Raw genomic sequence first — 17205 nt, forward strand, 5'->3', positions numbered from 1 at the left:
TCCCAGTGAGCAGTGGAATGCAGACACACCATTTTCATGGGCAATATAAAATTACAAAAAAAATCTTTCACTTAGTACAAAATTGGCACTGCGATTTATTAAATCTTGTTGTTTGTTCATTTTTAGTACAACAGGTTGGTCGAGTCATTAAACAATACCTTAACAAAGAAGTCCTGCTTACAAAGAGTAAATTCTTGGGTCCCAAATATCCAGTTCTCTTTGTGTTTCTTTGACAGTCGAGTGTTTCACACAGAACATCTTATTGCGTTTCTTTTTAGAAATATGAAACTGACCGCATTTGACTAATTCTTGTGTTTTGTTCAGTGACAGTTAGTGGGCAACAGTATAATAAAGATTGTGCACGTAAACATTTAGCTTATTTAAATCGGGCAAACGCAGCATTCCGAGTTGATATTTGTTGTGGCTTTGTAGGTAGGTACATGCCTTGCCAGTATCTATTTTAATGCTTCACAAGAATTTATCAAAGGTGTTAAAACCAAAAAACTTTCAATTTTGTGTTAGTTGCAACAGTCCTTATTCACAAGTTTTCAATGTACCGTTTTGGTTTACACACAACTTTAACCAAATCACATAGAATGTGCTAGCGGCAACTTGGCGTTTACTTCTTGCGTTTCTTTCTGGATGAAGGTTCTCCCTCTTGTTGGCCCTCGGTATGCCTTTTGTCAGCATGCTTGCTCTTCTTCTTCTTCTTTGTTGCAATACTTGCTGGAACAACCACACCTTCAGTACCCTCTTGTCTTCCCATAGGCTCCACCGCTTTACCAAACCTTGACAAAAATTCTTTCACAGCCTGTGTTTTGTTAGGGCGAGTTACCTTGGCTGTTAGATATCCAGGATTTGCCTTCAGCTCCGGGTAGTTGGCTCTGGTGTCTGCCCCAGCTGCGCAGAGTAACAGAACCTTTTCCACGATCCTCTTGTTGAAATCTATAATGTAATAAAATCAATTATAAGGACACAACCCACAATGTGTACATAAAACTTTATGTGGATTTGCCTAATCAACTGGTGAACTTTGATGCATGCAAAATATTGCTAGAGGAATGTGAAGGGTGAAAAACTAGGCGCAAATTGTGAAACGAGGGAAATTTTATACAAAAAATAAGGGGGTGCCCCCCCCAAAAAAAAAAAGTTGTTCATTTGAAAAAAAACTATAAAAAAGGAGATTTGAACATCAACTGTATCTTTACAGAAATTTAGTCTTTGTACTGTGCCCCAAATAAAAAGTAAAAATTACTTTGATCAGTTGTAGTTTATTTGCAAAGAAATTATTTATCAGGACAAGAAACCTCTTGTGCCAGCATATGTAAATACTTGCACAACCATGCACTTACTGTGAGTGGCCTGTATCAGCACCTTCCTGACAGTATATCCTCCCGTTGTCTGCTTGGCCCTTGGATAGCAGATGCTGAATGCTGGGTTGCCCTCCCTGTCCATGGCCTGTGCCCTGTTGGTGTTCATGTTGAAATGAAGCGCAGCAAGGTATATTCTGAAATAAACAAGGATGTACTTGTATGATAACATACATGGTGTTGCAGTATGTACTGCCAAACGCTTGGCCGAACCTTTAAATGAAGGCTGGTGGAATGCACAAAATATTAATGCGCTGTACGTGTACATTTTTTTTGTACACCTTAATCATCCAACCTAAAAGTTTCACCCAATTATGATCTACTCTTTGGAAAATTGCAAAAATCAAGGGCAGATCCCATAAATTAGTTAGGGGGGTCAGGCCCACAGATTATTCTTTCTAGTCAATTCCTTTATGCTTGTGCCCAAAAAACATTATGTTTTCAAATGACTGTACCTGGAGTTAGCCGTGCTCTTTCTGCAAGCTCTCCGTGGCTACATTGTGGGAAGAGTAGACTGTCGTGATGATGAATATTGAGGATATGGTTGACAACACTTGAAAATTTGGCTAGCATCAAATCGCCGTCACCATCGGGAGTAGACGCTGCCACCCAATAGAAGTTGTTGGTTATTCCCTGTATCCAACTCCTGATGTCCTCGCAACCTGAAGCGTTGGACGCACCCGCCTACAACACACGATTTGGGCATTTTGATGGTATCGGCACTGAACTTTAGATACACAAATCGAAGATTAAATGATACTAAACTGGGATACAACCAGAGGATAAAATTGTGAAGCTCGCATCGCTACGGCGAAACACAGCATATGCACATATACACGTTGCTACGGCGAAACACAGCATACACACACACGTTGAAGCTCCTGTAACGTACTGCCAGGGTCCTTGTTTGCTCTGTAGCCAACGCAGACAGAAAACAAACGAACTCAAATTCCGTTCAATATGAAACACACTGATTTATTTAATACTTCAAGAAGAACAACTTATTCCATGCTCACTCACTGAACTCAACATTTGGTCTGTCCACACATCTTAATCATACACAATACATTGTATAGAAAAGGCGCCAAAACAACGCATCCGGTCCGCGCACCTGGATAATCTCTTATAATTATGTTATACAATGTTATACATCATCGATAGTTCGTCCAATCACAGAACAGTTCACCGAAAGTTCAAGCCAGCTGCCGTGGGAGCGTTGTCCTCCAAGATCCGGCGGGGCCACTCCAACGCACCGGCGGGGCGCACAGTTTCAGTTCGTTACATTGCCCCCTCCTTAGAATCAGCCTATTCTCCGGAATAGCTGCAACAGCTTCAATACAGCAGCACATTCATAAAGCAAAACAATTTATGGGGTTTCCTCGGGGAATGGTGATCGATGACGATTCTAGTCCACAACTTGGGGACACAGAATCAAGCAAGGATCCACAATCGACGGGGCTACCTTCAACAACACATTATTTACATACTTATTTGTTATCTACTTTAAAAGCAAAATCATTTCAATTACTAGTTTTGTCTAGAAAAAAAATGATGGGTGTCCTCAAAGGATGTTGATCAATGTTGCTTTTGGTCCCCAAACTGGTCACACAGAAATCAAACAAAGATACAACAGACCAATGACGACGACCCTACTATACAAAACAACAAAGTGTTCCACAACAGTTGAGTGTTCGATCCTCAAAACAAAACAATGTCCATCCAAGAGAGGACTTCTCTCCAGTCATTGTTCGTCGTAAACTGTTCTAGCTTCGGCGCCTTCAGCCGCAACTTGGGCCATACGGTGGAACACTTGACACATTCTGTTTGGATTCCGTGTGTAGTGCCGGCGGGTCCTTGGTCGTTGGTGTCGGCGGATCCTCTGTCCATGCCGGCGGGTCCCCTATCCGTGCTTGCGGGTTCTCTGTCTGTATTGCCGGCGGGTCCTCTGTCTGTGGTGCCGGCGGATCCCCTGTCAGTGGTACCGGCGGATCCCCTGTCTGTGCCGGCGGATCCCCTGTCCATGCTGACGGGTCTTCTGTCTGTGGTACCGGCGGGTCCTCTGTTGGTGCCAGCGGGTCCTCTGTATGTGGTGCCGGCGGATCCCCTGTCTGTGCTGGTGGATCCCCCGTCCATGCCGGCGGGTCTTCCGTCCATGCCTGCGGGTCCTCTGTCTGTGGTGCCGGCGGATCCCCAATCTGTGTGCCGGCGGATGATCTGTCCGGAGTGCCAACTGGTCCCATGTCTGTGACACTCCCGTCAACGGTAGTTGCTCTGTCCGCGGTGTATCCAGCACCAACGGATCCCCTGTCTTCTGCTGTGCTCTCTGCACCTTCGGATACTCTGCCTACAGCGGCCTTCTTCAGTGGTGCACCCTGCACCGGCGGATACCAAGCCGTTGATGCTCCCCGCACCAACAGGTATCCTGTCTTCGGCAGTACTTCCTGTACTCTCCTCGGCCTTGTCTTCTGTGATGCGTCCTGCACCAGTCCGTATCCTTTCTTCAGCTTCTGTGATGCATCATGCATCCGGGGGTCCGTCGGTGCCGTCCTTCGTTCCGGCGGGGCTGCTTTTGCTGGTGGATAGTGCCGCTCCAGCTGAGCTGCCGTCACCCGAACATGATGGTTCTGCAGTTGATTGTCCAATGTCGTAGTCTGTGTCCTGTCAGTTTGTTGGTCGATGATGAGATCAGTGTGCTCCGGCGAGGCAAGTTGCACTGGCGGAGCCGTCCACAACGGCGGAACAGTGTGCGTTGATGGTGAAGCCTTCCACACCGGTGGAAGTGTAGACGACGAGTTGAGGGACAAAGCAGTTGGATCAGGGCTGGAAAATCCATCGCAACCACGAACTGCAATCCCACTGGCAAACGCCATGCAGGGCAATATCGAGGGACTAGGGACCACATCAACAGTAGGGCATTCACCGCTCGCAACGGCCTCCCTACTTGTGGTCGCCATATCCACACAACAAAGCCCAACATCGGCGCCAGCCACGGGACCACATGACGGGTTTGCGTGGTGCTTACCTGCACTCTGATCCTCACTGATGGCTAAGTCACCACTACTCCACGTCGCTTCTAATCTGGCAATCGTCTTCTCGAAGCATCTTCTGTGGTACGCATCAACGACTGGTTTCGTGTCCCAAGGATTCTGTCCATACTCAGGTGTGGAAATAGCTGACTCATAAATCTGCCGTGCCAAGGAGGCTTCCAACTCCCGAATGTCACTCATCAATCCAAAGATAGTCCAGGATATCAGCCGATGATGAATATTTCGTCGTCATACTTCAGCCGTGTTCAACATTGAATTGAGTAAAATATCCCACCGCTGCCACCATTGTAACGTACTGCCAGGGTCCTTGTTTGCTCTGTAGCCAACGCAGACAGAAAACAAACGAACTCAAATTCCGTTGAATATGAAACACACTGATTTATTTAATACTTCAAGAAGAACAACTTATTCCATTATCACTCACTGAACTCAACATTTGGTCTGTCCACACATCTTAATCATACACAATACATTGTATAGAAAAGGCGCCAAAACAACGCATCCGGTCCGCGCACCTGGATAATCTCTTATAATTATGTTATACAATGTTATACATCATCGATAGTTCATCCAATCACAGAACAGTTCACCGAAAGTTCAAGCCAGCTGCCGTGGGAGCGTTGTCCTCCAAGATCCGGCGGGGCCACTCCAACGCACCGGCGGGGCGCACAGTTTCAGTTCGTTACACTCCTATCTGTACTTCCGCGTCACGTGACTCGATCTCCTTTATGACGTTTTTGGGGTCACGTGCATATCATTATCTCAATGTCCTACTTTTACGTTAGGGGGGCGGAGGGGGTCATGCGAGTGCTAGGGTTGTCGTTTCTTTTTCCAGTGCAAATACACAGATGATGGTAAAGTAATATTTTATTTGGAATCAGTAGGGCTTGTTTTATAAAGTATATGTGTTTCCGTCCCTCAAAGCTATCATTTTCCACGCACTTTAAGCAGGTCTTTCCATGAAGAACGAATTTCTTTTTAAAAGCCAGCACTGTTTGCTTCCTGGTATTTGTATGAAATTATAAAGGAACATGTGTATCCACTTACTTTGATTAAGGAATCTGCATGACTCCCCGCCAGACAATTGTCTTGAGTCTCACTTCTGCCTGCATCATTGCTCAACATAAAATTGTCATCAACTGCAGTAGGCAACTCTTCCACTTCCTGGGAGAGGCCATCTTGCAATTGTTCAACACTTGCATGTAAATCCTGGGAAAGAATATCAGAAAAATAAACATCAACATTAATTAAACAGTAATCAAAATTAAAACCCTGCTTGTTGCAGAAGTCATACAGTTTAAGACCAAAGTTAAGGTCAAACATCTCTGTGCAAAACCTTTAGCGACTGAAAGAGCTACAATCCTATGCAGTTCTGGGATAAAATGATGAGAAGTTCTTGTGAAATGAAGTTTTTAATATGAAAACCTCAAGTTTGAACTGGAAGTCAAGGTCAAATGGTACATACTCTGTGACGCACCTGCTTAATTTTCAAAGACCTTTCTAATGATGCACAGATTGTAGAATATTGTTTGAATTATTGAGCTACCTTTTTTTCATATAATTACTTTGATTTAAAGCAGTTGAACATCATGATTTTGTGTGCCATCTTCATACTGATCCTCAACTCTCTGATGAGTAGCAAGGCTTTATTTAATTTCATCTGTATTGAGATGAGTTGAGAGGAAGAAGAAGATGAGTACAAAAAAAGAAGAAAAAATCTATATATCAAGAGGTGTTGTACTCATATTACATGAACACCTTACCACAAGACTTTTGTGAAGTTGTTCACTAAAATACCTCTTTCCTACCATGTTAACTTTCAACACTAAACAGTTTTGTATTTCATTTGTAGGTAATAATGAACTGTATAATTATGTGTTCATACCTTTTTATTTTTCCAAGGAAGCTTATCTACACCATAGTGGTACAGAATCTCAGAACCCCTCAATATAGGTTTGATTGAGAGAAGGCAAAGTACTGGTGTGTCACCATCCATTACAACTTTCATTCTTGCATTAATTTCTCTGCCCTCTCCATGGTTGACAAGGCGTCCCAATATTTTTCCACTTTGGGGTTCAACTGTGGCATCGATACTGAAAAACAATATTAAAAATAAACACAAGCTAGCTATCAATCTCAATCCCAGATCCAAAAAAATATTAAGGAACAACCCTTTGGACAACACAGTTTGTCAACTGTGCACAATGGACTTTAACCTATTAGAACTTATTTCTTCCAAATTTAGAGTGAACATGGCCTTTAAAAATTAACTCTCATTGTCTTTCCATCAACTTGGTTGTGTGGCTGCTGTAAATTTCACTGTTGTCCTGAGATCTGATTTTCCAGCAAACTTGCCAGGAAGGCCTTTATGTTTTTTGTTTTCTTTTAAAAGTGACGAATTAAAAACTTAAATAGCATATAATCTCAATTAATAAACCATTGGTCTGCGCTAAAAAAAAAAAAAACAGTTTTACACTCGGGTACATAGGGTACACTATTAAAAACCATCAAAAGCTGTGTTGACATTGGACCATTTGTTTTTAAATATTTATTTAGTTATTATTTATTGACTTTTCTTTCTTTCTTTAGTTAACTTACATGTATTATTTATTTATTTGACTTATTTACTGTATTTATGTTTTGAATTTTATCTATTTATTTATGCTATTATATTAAATAGTCTTTAATTTTATTTATTTTGTTTTTATAATTTTTATAAATATATTTATTATATATATGTATATATATATATTTTTTTTATTTTATTTTATTATTCAGTATTTTATTATATTTCATTATTATTTTTTTGTGTTTGTTTGGTGGGGGTGGAAACAGAGCAAGTGGGGGGTACATGTATTCTTCCCTTTTTAAGTAAAAAATAAATACATTATTAATGTTAATCCGTAAAAATTAAAGCCAAACTCAGCTTGCTAGTTTGCCAGGCCCAGTTCCGACCAGTTACAATGTGCATATAAGTGATGCACACGGTCATGTGACATGCACTTCTAATCCATTTGTGTAATCAATGTGCTACTCAGGGGTCGATTTCACAAAACTCTTCCTAACTTAGGACTAGTCCTAAGCAATGCTAATAGATAGGACTAGTCCTAAGTTAAGACGAGTTACTCATCCTAACTTCAGACTAGTCTTATCTCTTTGTGAAATCGGCCCCTGGCATGGAATTTTTCACATTATTACTATTCCTCAATATATTAAAGCAGACTTAAGAATTGATTTGAAATATTGAAATTGGTAATTGGCCTTTACACTCACTTAACTTACCAGTATTTGTGTCTCCCACTGGTAAAAAAATATCGGTAAACACTTTCTAGTGTTTCTTCTCTGATGTCTCCCTCCTCAGAAGAAATCAACTCTCCATCATATTGCAGCAAAAACTCGCCTGCAGGAATATTTGTTGCAGCAAAAACTCCTCGCCCTGTTAAAATATGTAAAACAAATCAATTCAGTAAAAAAAAAGTTTAGGTTTGGGTGTCAACATTATACAAAATTATGGTAAAACAAAATGAAAACTGTAAGAAAAACAAGTAAAGTAAGGGGAGTTTTCTGTCTTAATTAACCATGTATGCCATTCCCATTTGCATTGCCATTGGCCATGTTGGCATTGTCAACTACAGTAGTATAAAAACAACATGAAAATGATTAAGCCTTGGGCCAAGACCTACTTAACTGTCTGTAGAGTGTAGTGTTGGTTACTTCCACTTTTTTATGCGACCTCAAACATGAAGACACAAAAAAATTATTGGGCATAGGCTACAATCCAGACTAATTGGAACGCCAGCAAAGCAAACACCAATGTATAAGTAGGCCTAGGTCATTTAGGTAGTGTAGTACTCAGGTTGTAGTAAGTATGATGTGCTGTTTTTATGAGATCGATGGTTAAAAATAGTATTATAGCGTTACAGACTATACCGTTACTAGGGCCAGGCCTACCTTTTTCCAGTGTTTCACGGACGATAAAAAGTCCATCCCGGTCACCATCTCGCCTGATAAACTCCAAACACAATTCATCCTGTGATCGAGGTTTTACACGCTTTGGCCTCACCATTTTGCAGGCTTTGAAATCATTAAGAAAGAAACAGTTTAGAAGAAAATATATCGAAGCCAGGCGCAAGTGAGCCAGAATAAGACATGTACAGTAATCAGTATGTAGTCCGCTGATCTTCGGTAATGTACATGTACATGTACAGTCAGCTAGCTAGAGATAGATATAGACGCGGTGCATTTTAGCGCGCGCCCGCCGCCAACTTGAGGAGTTTATGAGCATGCGTAAAACAAATGCCCAGACGTCATGTTTTTCTAAAGAGTTCTAGGGTCATGTCAACTAATGGCATGGCAGCCATGTGTCCGAATAGGAGACTTTCCAACGCTAGGTGGCAGCATGTATGGCTGTAGACACTAACTAAACTTAATGCAATGGTTTAAGTGTCAAGTCTAAAATTACAAAAGTGGTATCTCTGAAGAAAAAAACAAAAAAGTCTATGGCACCCAATATTCCAAGGAGGTCTCCCATCCAAGTACTGACTGGGCCTGACGCTGCTTAACTTTGGTGATCAGATGAGAACCGGTGTTTTCAGCGTAGTATGGCTGTAGACACTAACTAAACTTAATGCAGTGACTTAAGTGTCAAATCTATGTTTACAAAAGTTGAGTCTTTCAGGGGGAAAAAGGTAAGTCTATGGCACCCAGTATTCCCAGGAGGTCTCCAATCCAAGTATTGACTGGGCCTGACGCTGCTTAAATTCTGTGATCAGACGAGAACCGGTATTCTCAGCGTAGTATGGCTGTAGACACTTACTACACTTTATGCAGTGGCTTAAGTGTCATATCTAGGTTTACAAAAGTTGTTTCTCTGAAGAAAAAAAATATGAAAGTCTACGGCACCCAGTATTCCCAGGAGGACTCCAATCCAAGTACTGACTGGGCCTGACGCTGATTAACTTCCGTGATCAGACGAGAACCGGTGTTTTCAGCATAGTCTGGCTGTAGACACTAACTAAACTTAAAGCAGTGGTTTAAGTGTCAAGTCTTAACTTACAAAAGTGGTATCTCTGAAGAAAAAAAAGAAAAGTCTACGGCACCCAGTATTCCAAGGAGGTCTCCCATCCAAGTACTGACTGGGCCTGACGCTGCTTAACTTCGGTGATCAGACGAGAACCGGTGTTTTCAGCGTAGTATGGCTGTAGACTCTAACTACACTTTATGCAGTGGCTTAAGTGTCAAGTCTAGGTTTACAAAAGTTGTTTCTCTGAAGAAAAAAAATAGGAAAGTCTACGGCACCCAGTATTCCCAGGAGGTCTCCCATCCAAGTACTGACTGGGCCTGACGCTGCTTAACTTCGGTGATCAGACGAGAACCGGTGTTTTCAGCATAGTATGGCTGTAGACATTAACTACACTTTATGCAGTGGCTTAAGTGTCAAGTCTAGATTTACAAAAGTTGTTTCTCTGAAGAAAAAAAATAGGAAAGTCTACGGCACCCAGTATTCCCAGGAGGTCTCCCATTAGACTGGGCCTGCGCTGCTTAACTTCGGTGATCAGACGAGAACCGGTGTTTTCAGCGACGTATGGCTGTAGACACTAACTAAACTTGATGCAGTGGTTTAAGTGTCAAGTCTAAAATTACAAAAGTGGTATCTCTAAAGAAAAAAAACAAAAGTCTACACCACCCAGTATTTCCAGTCGGTCTCCCATCCAAGTACTGACTGGGCCTGACGCTGCTTAACTTCGGTGATCAGACGAGAACCGGTGTTTTCAGCATAGTATGGCTGTAGACACTAACCACACTTTATGCAGTGGCTTAAGTGTCAAGTCTAGGTTTACAAAAGTTGTTTCTCTGAAGAAAAAAAATAGGAAAGTCTACGGCACCCAGTATTCCCAGGAGGTGTCCCATCCAAGTACTGACTGGGCCTGACGCTTCTTAACTCCAGTGATCAGACGAGAACCGGTGTTTTCAGCTTAGTATGGCTGTAGACACTAACTAAACTTAATGCAGTGGTTTAACTGTCAAGCCTTAAAGTACAAAAGTGGTATCTCTAAAGAAAAAAAAAATCTCTATGGCACCCAATATTCCAAGGAGGTCTCCCATCCAAGTACTGACTGGGCCTGACGCTGATTAACTTCGGTGATCAGACGAGAACCGGTGTTTTCAGCGTAGTATGGCTGTAGGCACTAACTAAACTTAATGCAGTGGTTTCAGTGTCAAGTCTAAAATTACAAAAGTGGTATCTCTGAAGAAAAAAAAAAATCTCTACGGCACTCAATATTCCAAGGAGGTCTCCCATCCATGTACTGACTGGGCCTGACGCTGCTTAACTTCGGTGATCAGACGAGAACCGGTGTTTTCAGCGTAGTATGGCTGTAGACACTAACTTCACTTTATGCAGTGGCTTAAGTGTCAAGTATAGGTTCACAAAAGTTGTTTCTCTGAAGAAAAAAAATATGAAAGTCTACGGCACCCAGTATTCCCAGGAGGACTCCAATCCAAGTACTGACTGGGCCTGACGCTGATTAACTTCCGTGATCAGACGAGAACCGGTGTTTTCAGCATAGTCTGGCTGTAGACACTAACTAAACTTAAAGCAGTGGTTTAAGTGTCAAGTCTTAAATTACAAAAGTGGTATCTCTGAAGAAAAAAAAGAAAAGTCTACGGCACCCAGTATTCCAAGGAGGTCTCCCATCCAAGTACTGACTGGGCCTGACGCTGCTTAACTTCGGTGATCAGACGAGAACCGGTGTTTTCAGCGTAGTATGGCTGTAGACTCTAACTACACTTTATGCAGTGGCTTAAGTGTCAAGTCTAGGTTTACAAAAGTTGTTTCTCTGAAGAAAAAAAATAGGAAAGTCTACGGCACCCAGTATTCCCAGGAGGTCTCCCATCCAAGTACTGACTGGGCCTGACGCTGCTTAACTTCGGTGATCAGACGAGAACCGGTGTTTTCAGCGTAGTATGGCTGTAGACATTAACTACACTTTATGCAGTGGCTTAAGTGTCAAGTCTAGATTTACAAAAGTTGTTTCTCTGAAGAAAAAAAATAGGAAAGTCTACGGCACCCAGTATTCCCAGGAGGTCTCCCATTAGACTGGGCCTGCGCTGCTTAACTTCGGTGATCAGACGAGAACCGGTGTTTTCAGCGACGTATGGCTGTAGACACTAACTAAACTTGATGCAGTGGTTTAAGTGTCAAGTCTAAAATTACAAAAGTGGTATCTCTGAAGAAAAAAAAGAAAAGTCTACACCACCCAGTATTTCCAGTCGGTCTCCCATCCAAGTACTGACTGGGCCTGACGCTGCTTAACTTCGGTGATCAGACGAGAACCGGTGTTTTCAGCATAGTATGGCTGTAGACACTAACCACACTTTATGCAGTGGCTTAAGTGTCAAGTCTAGGTTTACAAAAGTTGTTTCTCTGAAGAAAAAAAATAGGAAAGTCTACGGCACCCAGTATTCCCAGGAGGTGTCCCATCCAAGTACTGACTGGGCCTGACGCTTCTTAACTCCAGTGATCAGACGAGAACCGGTGTTTTCAGCTTAGTATGGCTGTAGACACTAACTAAACTTAATGCAGTGGTTTAACTGTCAAGCCTTAAAGTACAAAAGTGGTATCTCTGAAGAAAAAAAAAATCTCTATGGCACCCAATATTCCAAGGAGGTCTCCCATCCAAGTACTGACTGGGCCTGACGCTGATTAACTTCGGTGATCAGACGAGAACCGGTGTTTTCAGCGTAGTATGGCTGTAGGCACTAACTAAACTTAATGCAGTGGTTTCAGTGTCAAGTCTAAAATTACAAAAGTGGTATCTCTGAAGAAAAAAAAAAATCTCTACGGCACTCAATATTCCAAGGAGGTCTCCCATCCATGTACTGACTGGGCCTGACGCTGCTTAACTTCGGTGATCAGACGAGAACCGGTGTTTTCAGCGTAGTATGGCTGTAGACACTAACTTCACTTTATGCAGTGGCTTAAGTGTCAAGTATAGGTTCACAAAAGTTGTTTCTCTGAAGAAAAAAAATATGAAAGTCTACGGCACCCAGTATTCCCAGGAGGACTCCAATCCAAGTACTGACTGGGCCTGACGCTGATTAACTTCCGTGATCAGACGAGAACCGGTGTTTTCAGCATAGTCTGGCTGTAGACACTAACTAAACTTAAAGCAGTGGTTTAAGTGTCAAGTCTTAAATTACAAAAGTGGTATCTCTGAAGAAAAAAAAGAAAAGTCTACGGCACCCAGTATTCCAAGGAGGTCTCCCATCCAAGTACTGACTGGGCCTGACGCTGCTTAACTTCGGTGATCAGACGAGAACCGGTGTTTTCAGCGTAGTATGGCTGTAGACTCTAACTACACTTTATGCAGTGGCTTAAGTGTCAAGTCTAGGTTTACAAAAGTTGTTTCTCTGAAGAAAAAAAATAGGAAAGTCTACGGCACCCAGTATTCCCAGGAGGTCTCCCATCCAAGTACTGACTGGGCCTGACGCTGCTTAACTTCGGTGATCAGACGAGAACCGGTGTTTTGAGCGTAGTATGGCTGTAGACACTAACTAAACTTGATGCAGTGGTTTAAGTGTCAAGTCTAAAATTACAAAAGTGGTATCTCTGAAGAAAAAAAAGAACAGTCTACACCACCCAGTATTCCCAGGAGGTCTCCCATCCAAGTACTGACTGGGCCTGACGCTGCTTAACTTCAGTGATCAGACGAGAACCGGGATTTTCAGCGTAGTATGGCTGTAGACACTAACCACACTTTATGCAGTGGCTTAAGTGTCAAGTCTAGGTTTACAAAAGTTGTTTCTCTGAAGAAAAAAAATAGGAAAGTCTACGGCACCCAGTATTCCCAGGAGGTGTCCCATCCAAGTACTGACTGGGCCTGACGCTTCTTAACTTCAGTGATCAGACGAGAACCGGTGTTTTCAGCGTAGTATGGCTGTAGACATTAACTACACTTTATGCAGTGGCTTAAGTGTCAAGTCTAGATTTACAAAAGTTGTTTCTCTGAAGAAAAAAAATAGGAAAGTCTACGGCAGCCAGTATTTCCCAGGAGGTCTCCCATTAGACTGGGCCTGCCGCTTCTTAACTCCAGTGATCAGACGAGAACCGGTGTTTTCAGCGTAGTATGGCTGTAGGCACTAACTAAACTTAATGCAGTGGTTTCAGTGTCAAGTCTAAAATTACAAAAGTGGTATCTCTGAAGAAAAAAAAAAATCTCTACGGCACTCAATATTCCAAGGAGGTCTCCCATCCATGTACTGACTGGGCCTGACGCTGCTTAACTTCGGTGATCAGACGAGAACCGGTGTTTTCAGCGTAGTATGGCTGTAGACACTAACTTCACTTTATGCAGTGGCTTAAGTGTCAAGTATAGGTTCACAAAAGTTGTTTCTCTGAAGAAAAAAAATATGAAAGTCTACGGCACCCAGTATTCCCAGGAGGACTCCAATCCAAGTACTGACTGGGCCTGACGCTGATTAACTTCCGTGATCAGACGAGAACCGGTGTTTTCAGCATAGTCTGGCTGTAGACACTAACTAAACTTAAAGCAGTGGTTTAAGTGTCAAGTCTTAAATTACAAAAGTGGTATCTCTGAAGAAAAAAAAGAAAAGTCTACGGCACCCAGTATTCCAAGGAGGTCTCCCATCCAAGTACTGACTGGGCCTGACGCTGCTTAACTTCGGTGATCAGACGAGAACCGGTGTTTTCAGCATAGTATGGCTGTAGACTCTAACTACACTTTATGCAGTGGCTTAAGTGTCAAGTCTAGGTTTACAAAAGTTGTTTCTCTGAAGAAAAAAAATAGGAAAGTCTACGGCACCCAGTATTCCCAGGAGGTCTCCCATCCAAGTACTGACTGGGCCTGACGCTGCTTAACTTCGGTGATCAGACGAGAACCGGTGTTTTGAGCGTAGTATGGCTGTAGACACTAACTAAACTTGATGCAGTGGTTTAAGTGTCAAGTCTAAAATTACAAAAGTGGTATCTCTGAAGAAAAAAAAGAACAGTCTACACCACCCAGTATTCCCAGGAGGTCTCCCATCCAAGTACTGACTGGGCCTGACGCTGCTTAACTTCAGTGATCAGACGAGAACCGGTGTTTTCAGCGTAGTATGGCTGTAGACACTAACCACACTTTATGCAGTGGCTTAAGTGTCAAGTCTAGGTTTACAAAAGTTGTTTCTCTGAAGAAAAAAAATAGGAAAGTCTACGGCACCCAGTATTCCCAGGAGGTGTCCCATCCAAGTACTGACTGGGCCTGACGCTTCTTAACTTCAGTGATCAGACGAGAACCGGTGTTTTCAGCGTAGTATGGCTGTAGACATTAACTACACTTTATGCAGTGGCTTAAGTGTCAAGTCTAGATTTACAAAAGTTGTTTCTCTGAAGAAAAAAAATAGGAAAGTCTACGGCAGCCAGTATTTCCCAGGAGGTCTCCCATTAGACTGGGCCTGCCGCTTCTTAACTCCAGTGATCAGACGAGAACCGGTGTTTTCAGCTTAGTATGGCTGTAGACACTAACTAAACTTAATGCAGTGGTTTAACTGTCAAGCCTTAAAGTACAAAAGTGGTATCTCTGAAGAAAAAAAAAATCTCTACGGCACCCAATATTCCAAGGAGGTCTCCCATCCAAGTACTGACTGGGCCTGACGCTGATTAACTTCGGTGATCAGACGAGAACCGGTGTTTTCAGCGTAGTATGGCTGTAGGCACTAACTAAACTTAATGCAGTGGTTTCAGTGTCAAGTCTAAAATTACAAAAGTGGTATCTCTGAAGAAAAAAAAAAATCTCTACGGCACCCAATATTCCAAGGAGGTCTCCCATCCATGTACTGACTGGGCCTGACGCTGCTTAACTTCGGTGATCAGACGAGAACCGGTGTTTTCAGCGTAGTATGGCTGTAGACACTAACTTCACTTTATGCAGTGGCTTAAGTGTCAAGTATAGGTTCACAAAAGTTGTTTCTCTGAAGAAAAAAAATATGAAAGTCTACGGCACCCAGTATTCCCAGGAGGACTCCAATCCAAGTACTGACTGGGCCTGACGCTGATTAACTTCCGTGATCAGACGAGAACCGGTGTTTTCAGCGTAGTCTGGCTGTAGACACTAACTAAACTTAAAGCAGTGGTTTAAGTGTCAAGTCTCAAATTACAAAAGTGGTATCTCTGAAGAAAAAAAAGAAAAGTCTACGGCACCCAGTATTCCAAGGAGGTCTCCCATCCAAGTACTGACTGGGCCTGACGCTGCTTAACTTCGGTGATCAGACGAGAACCGGTGTTTTCAGCGTAGTATGGCTGTAGACTCTAACTACACTTTATGCAGTGGCTTAAGTGTCAAGTGTAGGTTTACAAAAGTTGTTTCTCTGAAGAAAAAAAATAGGAAAGTCTACGGCACCCAGTATTCCCAGGAGGACTCCAATCCAAGAACTGACTGGGCCTGACGCTGATTAACTTCAGTGATCAGACGAGAACCGGTGTTTTCAGCGTAGTCTGGCTGTAGACACTAACTAAACTTAAAGCAGTGGTTTAAGTGTCAAGTCTAAAATTACAAAAGTGGTATCTCTGAAGAAAAAAAACAAAAGTCTAGAGCACCCAGTATTCCAAGGAGGTCTCCCATCCAAGTACTGACTGGGCCTGACGCTGCTTAACTTCAGTGATCAGACGAGAACCGGTGTTTTGAGCGTAGCATGGCTGTAGACACTAACTACACTTTATGCAGTGGCTTAAGTGTCAAGTCTAGGTTTACAAAAGTTGTTTCTCTGAAGAAAAAAAATAGGAAAGTCTACGGCACCCAGTATTCCCAGGAGGTCTCCCATCCAAGTACTGACTGGGCCTGACGCTGCTTAACTTCGGTGATCAGACGAGAACCGGTGTTTTGAGCGTAGTATGGCTGTAGACACTAACTAAACTTGATGCAGGTGGTTTAAGTGTCAAGTCTAAAATTACAAAAGTGGTATCTCTGAAGAAAAAAAAAAACAGTCTACACCACCCAGTATTCCCAGGAGGTCTCCCATCCAAGTACTGACTGGGCCTGACGCTGCTTAACTTCGGTGATCAGACGGGAACCGGTGTTTTCAGCGTAGTATGGCTGTAGACACTAACCACACTTTATGCAGTGGCTTAAGTGTCAAGTCTAGGTTTACAAAAGTTGTTTCTCTGAAGAAAAAAAATAGGAAAGTCTACGGCACCCAGTATTCCCAGGAGGTGTCCCATCCAAGTACTGACTGGGCCTGACGCTTCTTAACTTCAGTGATCAGACGAGAACCGGTGTTTTCAGCGTAGTCTGGCTGTAGACACTAACTAAACCTAAAGCAGTGGTTTAAGTGTCAAGTCTAAAATTACAAAAGTGGTATCTCTGAAGAAAAAAAAGAAAAGTCTACGGCACCCAGTATTCCAAGGAGGTCTCCCATCCAAGTACTGACTGGGCCTGACGCTGCTTAACTTCGGTGATCAGACGAGAACCGGTGTTTTCAGCGTAGTATGGCTGTAGACACTAACTAAACTTAATGCAGTGGTTTAACTGTCAAGCCTTAAAGTACAAAAGTGGTATCTCTGAAGATAGAAAAAAATCTCTACGGCACCCAATATTCCAAGGAGGTCTCCAATCCAAGTACTGACTGGGCCTGACGCTGATTAACTTCGGTGATCAGACGAGAACCGGTGTTTTCAGCGTAGTATGGCTGTAGGCACTAACTAAACTTAATGCAGTGGTTTCAGTGTCAAGTCTAAAATTACAAAAGTGGTATCTCTGAAGAAAAAAAAAAATCTCTACGGCACCCAATAT

The 17205-nt window shown here is 42.6% G+C and overlaps 2 protein-coding genes, 20 non-coding genes and 20 pseudogenes across 22 annotated transcripts; all 42 read right to left on the minus strand.

Moving 5' to 3' along the window:
* Positions 1-619: 619 nt before the first annotated feature.
* LOC117305904 lies at positions 620-2719 on the minus strand. Its single transcript, XM_033790793.1, has 4 exons — positions 2624-2719; positions 1826-2054; positions 1353-1583; positions 620-945 (listed from the first exon to the last, which is right to left on the minus strand). The coding sequence occupies exons 1-4, from the start codon at positions 2717-2719 to the stop codon at positions 620-622; spliced, it is 882 nt and encodes a 293-aa protein (XP_033646684.1).
* A 429-nt stretch (positions 2720-3148) lies between these two features.
* LOC117305905 (mucin-2-like) lies at positions 3149-4597 on the minus strand. Its single transcript, XM_033790794.1, has one exon. The coding sequence runs from the start codon at positions 4595-4597 to the stop codon at positions 3149-3151; it is 1449 nt and encodes a 482-aa protein (XP_033646685.1).
* A 4314-nt stretch (positions 4598-8911) lies between these two features.
* On the minus strand, positions 8912-9030 carry LOC117305933. Its single transcript, XR_004520762.1, has one exon. It is a non-coding gene; the product is annotated as a 5S ribosomal RNA (ribosomal RNA).
* Positions 9031-9108: 78 nt separating this feature from the next.
* On the minus strand, positions 9109-9227 carry LOC117305959 (annotated as a pseudogene).
* An 80-nt stretch (positions 9228-9307) lies between these two features.
* Positions 9308-9426, minus strand: LOC117305955 (annotated as a pseudogene).
* A 78-nt stretch (positions 9427-9504) lies between these two features.
* On the minus strand, positions 9505-9623 carry LOC117305950. Its single transcript, XR_004520768.1, has one exon. It is a non-coding gene; the product is annotated as a 5S ribosomal RNA (ribosomal RNA).
* An 80-nt stretch (positions 9624-9703) lies between these two features.
* Positions 9704-9822, minus strand: LOC117305939. Its single transcript, XR_004520767.1, has one exon. It is a non-coding gene; the product is annotated as a 5S ribosomal RNA (ribosomal RNA).
* An 80-nt stretch (positions 9823-9902) lies between these two features.
* Positions 9903-10013, minus strand: LOC117305962 (annotated as a pseudogene).
* A 78-nt stretch (positions 10014-10091) lies between these two features.
* LOC117305934 lies at positions 10092-10210 on the minus strand. The gene has a single exon (XR_004520763.1). It is a non-coding gene; the product is annotated as a 5S ribosomal RNA (ribosomal RNA).
* An 80-nt stretch (positions 10211-10290) lies between these two features.
* LOC117305942 lies at positions 10291-10409 on the minus strand (annotated as a pseudogene).
* A 76-nt stretch (positions 10410-10485) lies between these two features.
* LOC117305948 lies at positions 10486-10604 on the minus strand (annotated as a pseudogene).
* A 77-nt stretch (positions 10605-10681) lies between these two features.
* Positions 10682-10800, minus strand: LOC117305945 (annotated as a pseudogene).
* Positions 10801-10880: 80 nt separating this feature from the next.
* LOC117305956 lies at positions 10881-10999 on the minus strand (annotated as a pseudogene).
* A 78-nt stretch (positions 11000-11077) lies between these two features.
* On the minus strand, positions 11078-11196 carry LOC117305961. Its single transcript, XR_004520769.1, has one exon. It is a non-coding gene; the product is annotated as a 5S ribosomal RNA (ribosomal RNA).
* An 80-nt stretch (positions 11197-11276) lies between these two features.
* On the minus strand, positions 11277-11395 carry LOC117305928. The gene has a single exon (XR_004520757.1). It is a non-coding gene; the product is annotated as a 5S ribosomal RNA (ribosomal RNA).
* Positions 11396-11475: 80 nt separating this feature from the next.
* Positions 11476-11586, minus strand: LOC117305963 (annotated as a pseudogene).
* A 78-nt stretch (positions 11587-11664) lies between these two features.
* LOC117305935 lies at positions 11665-11783 on the minus strand. Its single transcript, XR_004520764.1, has one exon. It is a non-coding gene; the product is annotated as a 5S ribosomal RNA (ribosomal RNA).
* Positions 11784-11863: 80 nt separating this feature from the next.
* On the minus strand, positions 11864-11982 carry LOC117305943 (annotated as a pseudogene).
* Positions 11983-12058: 76 nt separating this feature from the next.
* On the minus strand, positions 12059-12177 carry LOC117305949 (annotated as a pseudogene).
* Positions 12178-12254: 77 nt separating this feature from the next.
* LOC117305946 lies at positions 12255-12373 on the minus strand (annotated as a pseudogene).
* An 80-nt stretch (positions 12374-12453) lies between these two features.
* Positions 12454-12572, minus strand: LOC117305957 (annotated as a pseudogene).
* A 78-nt stretch (positions 12573-12650) lies between these two features.
* Positions 12651-12769, minus strand: LOC117305917. The gene has a single exon (XR_004520747.1). It is a non-coding gene; the product is annotated as a 5S ribosomal RNA (ribosomal RNA).
* An 80-nt stretch (positions 12770-12849) lies between these two features.
* Positions 12850-12968, minus strand: LOC117305921. The gene has a single exon (XR_004520750.1). It is a non-coding gene; the product is annotated as a 5S ribosomal RNA (ribosomal RNA).
* Positions 12969-13046: 78 nt separating this feature from the next.
* LOC117305930 lies at positions 13047-13165 on the minus strand. Its single transcript, XR_004520759.1, has one exon. It is a non-coding gene; the product is annotated as a 5S ribosomal RNA (ribosomal RNA).
* Positions 13166-13245: 80 nt separating this feature from the next.
* LOC117305931 lies at positions 13246-13364 on the minus strand. The gene has a single exon (XR_004520760.1). It is a non-coding gene; the product is annotated as a 5S ribosomal RNA (ribosomal RNA).
* Positions 13365-13634: 270 nt separating this feature from the next.
* Positions 13635-13753, minus strand: LOC117305947 (annotated as a pseudogene).
* Positions 13754-13833: 80 nt separating this feature from the next.
* Positions 13834-13952, minus strand: LOC117305958 (annotated as a pseudogene).
* Positions 13953-14030: 78 nt separating this feature from the next.
* LOC117305925 lies at positions 14031-14149 on the minus strand. The gene has a single exon (XR_004520754.1). It is a non-coding gene; the product is annotated as a 5S ribosomal RNA (ribosomal RNA).
* Positions 14150-14229: 80 nt separating this feature from the next.
* LOC117305922 lies at positions 14230-14348 on the minus strand. Its single transcript, XR_004520751.1, has one exon. It is a non-coding gene; the product is annotated as a 5S ribosomal RNA (ribosomal RNA).
* Positions 14349-14426: 78 nt separating this feature from the next.
* Positions 14427-14545, minus strand: LOC117305924. The gene has a single exon (XR_004520753.1). It is a non-coding gene; the product is annotated as a 5S ribosomal RNA (ribosomal RNA).
* Positions 14546-14625: 80 nt separating this feature from the next.
* Positions 14626-14744, minus strand: LOC117305932. The gene has a single exon (XR_004520761.1). It is a non-coding gene; the product is annotated as a 5S ribosomal RNA (ribosomal RNA).
* Positions 14745-15013: 269 nt separating this feature from the next.
* Positions 15014-15132, minus strand: LOC117305941 (annotated as a pseudogene).
* Positions 15133-15209: 77 nt separating this feature from the next.
* Positions 15210-15328, minus strand: LOC117305938 (annotated as a pseudogene).
* Positions 15329-15408: 80 nt separating this feature from the next.
* On the minus strand, positions 15409-15527 carry LOC117305951 (annotated as a pseudogene).
* Positions 15528-15605: 78 nt separating this feature from the next.
* On the minus strand, positions 15606-15724 carry LOC117305918. The gene has a single exon (XR_004520748.1). It is a non-coding gene; the product is annotated as a 5S ribosomal RNA (ribosomal RNA).
* Positions 15725-15804: 80 nt separating this feature from the next.
* Positions 15805-15923, minus strand: LOC117305954 (annotated as a pseudogene).
* Positions 15924-16001: 78 nt separating this feature from the next.
* Positions 16002-16120, minus strand: LOC117305940 (annotated as a pseudogene).
* Positions 16121-16200: 80 nt separating this feature from the next.
* On the minus strand, positions 16201-16319 carry LOC117305923. The gene has a single exon (XR_004520752.1). It is a non-coding gene; the product is annotated as a 5S ribosomal RNA (ribosomal RNA).
* Positions 16320-16398: 79 nt separating this feature from the next.
* On the minus strand, positions 16399-16517 carry LOC117305916. The gene has a single exon (XR_004520746.1). It is a non-coding gene; the product is annotated as a 5S ribosomal RNA (ribosomal RNA).
* An 80-nt stretch (positions 16518-16597) lies between these two features.
* On the minus strand, positions 16598-16716 carry LOC117305937. The gene has a single exon (XR_004520766.1). It is a non-coding gene; the product is annotated as a 5S ribosomal RNA (ribosomal RNA).
* Positions 16717-16794: 78 nt separating this feature from the next.
* Positions 16795-16913, minus strand: LOC117305919. The gene has a single exon (XR_004520749.1). It is a non-coding gene; the product is annotated as a 5S ribosomal RNA (ribosomal RNA).
* A 77-nt stretch (positions 16914-16990) lies between these two features.
* On the minus strand, positions 16991-17109 carry LOC117305952 (annotated as a pseudogene).
* Positions 17110-17205: the final 96 nt, after the last annotated feature.

Source organism: Asterias rubens, unplaced genomic scaffold, assembly GCF_902459465.1.
Source record: "Asterias rubens unplaced genomic scaffold, eAstRub1.3, whole genome shotgun sequence".
NCBI classification, from domain to species: domain Eukaryota; kingdom Metazoa; phylum Echinodermata; class Asteroidea; order Forcipulatida; family Asteriidae; genus Asterias; species Asterias rubens.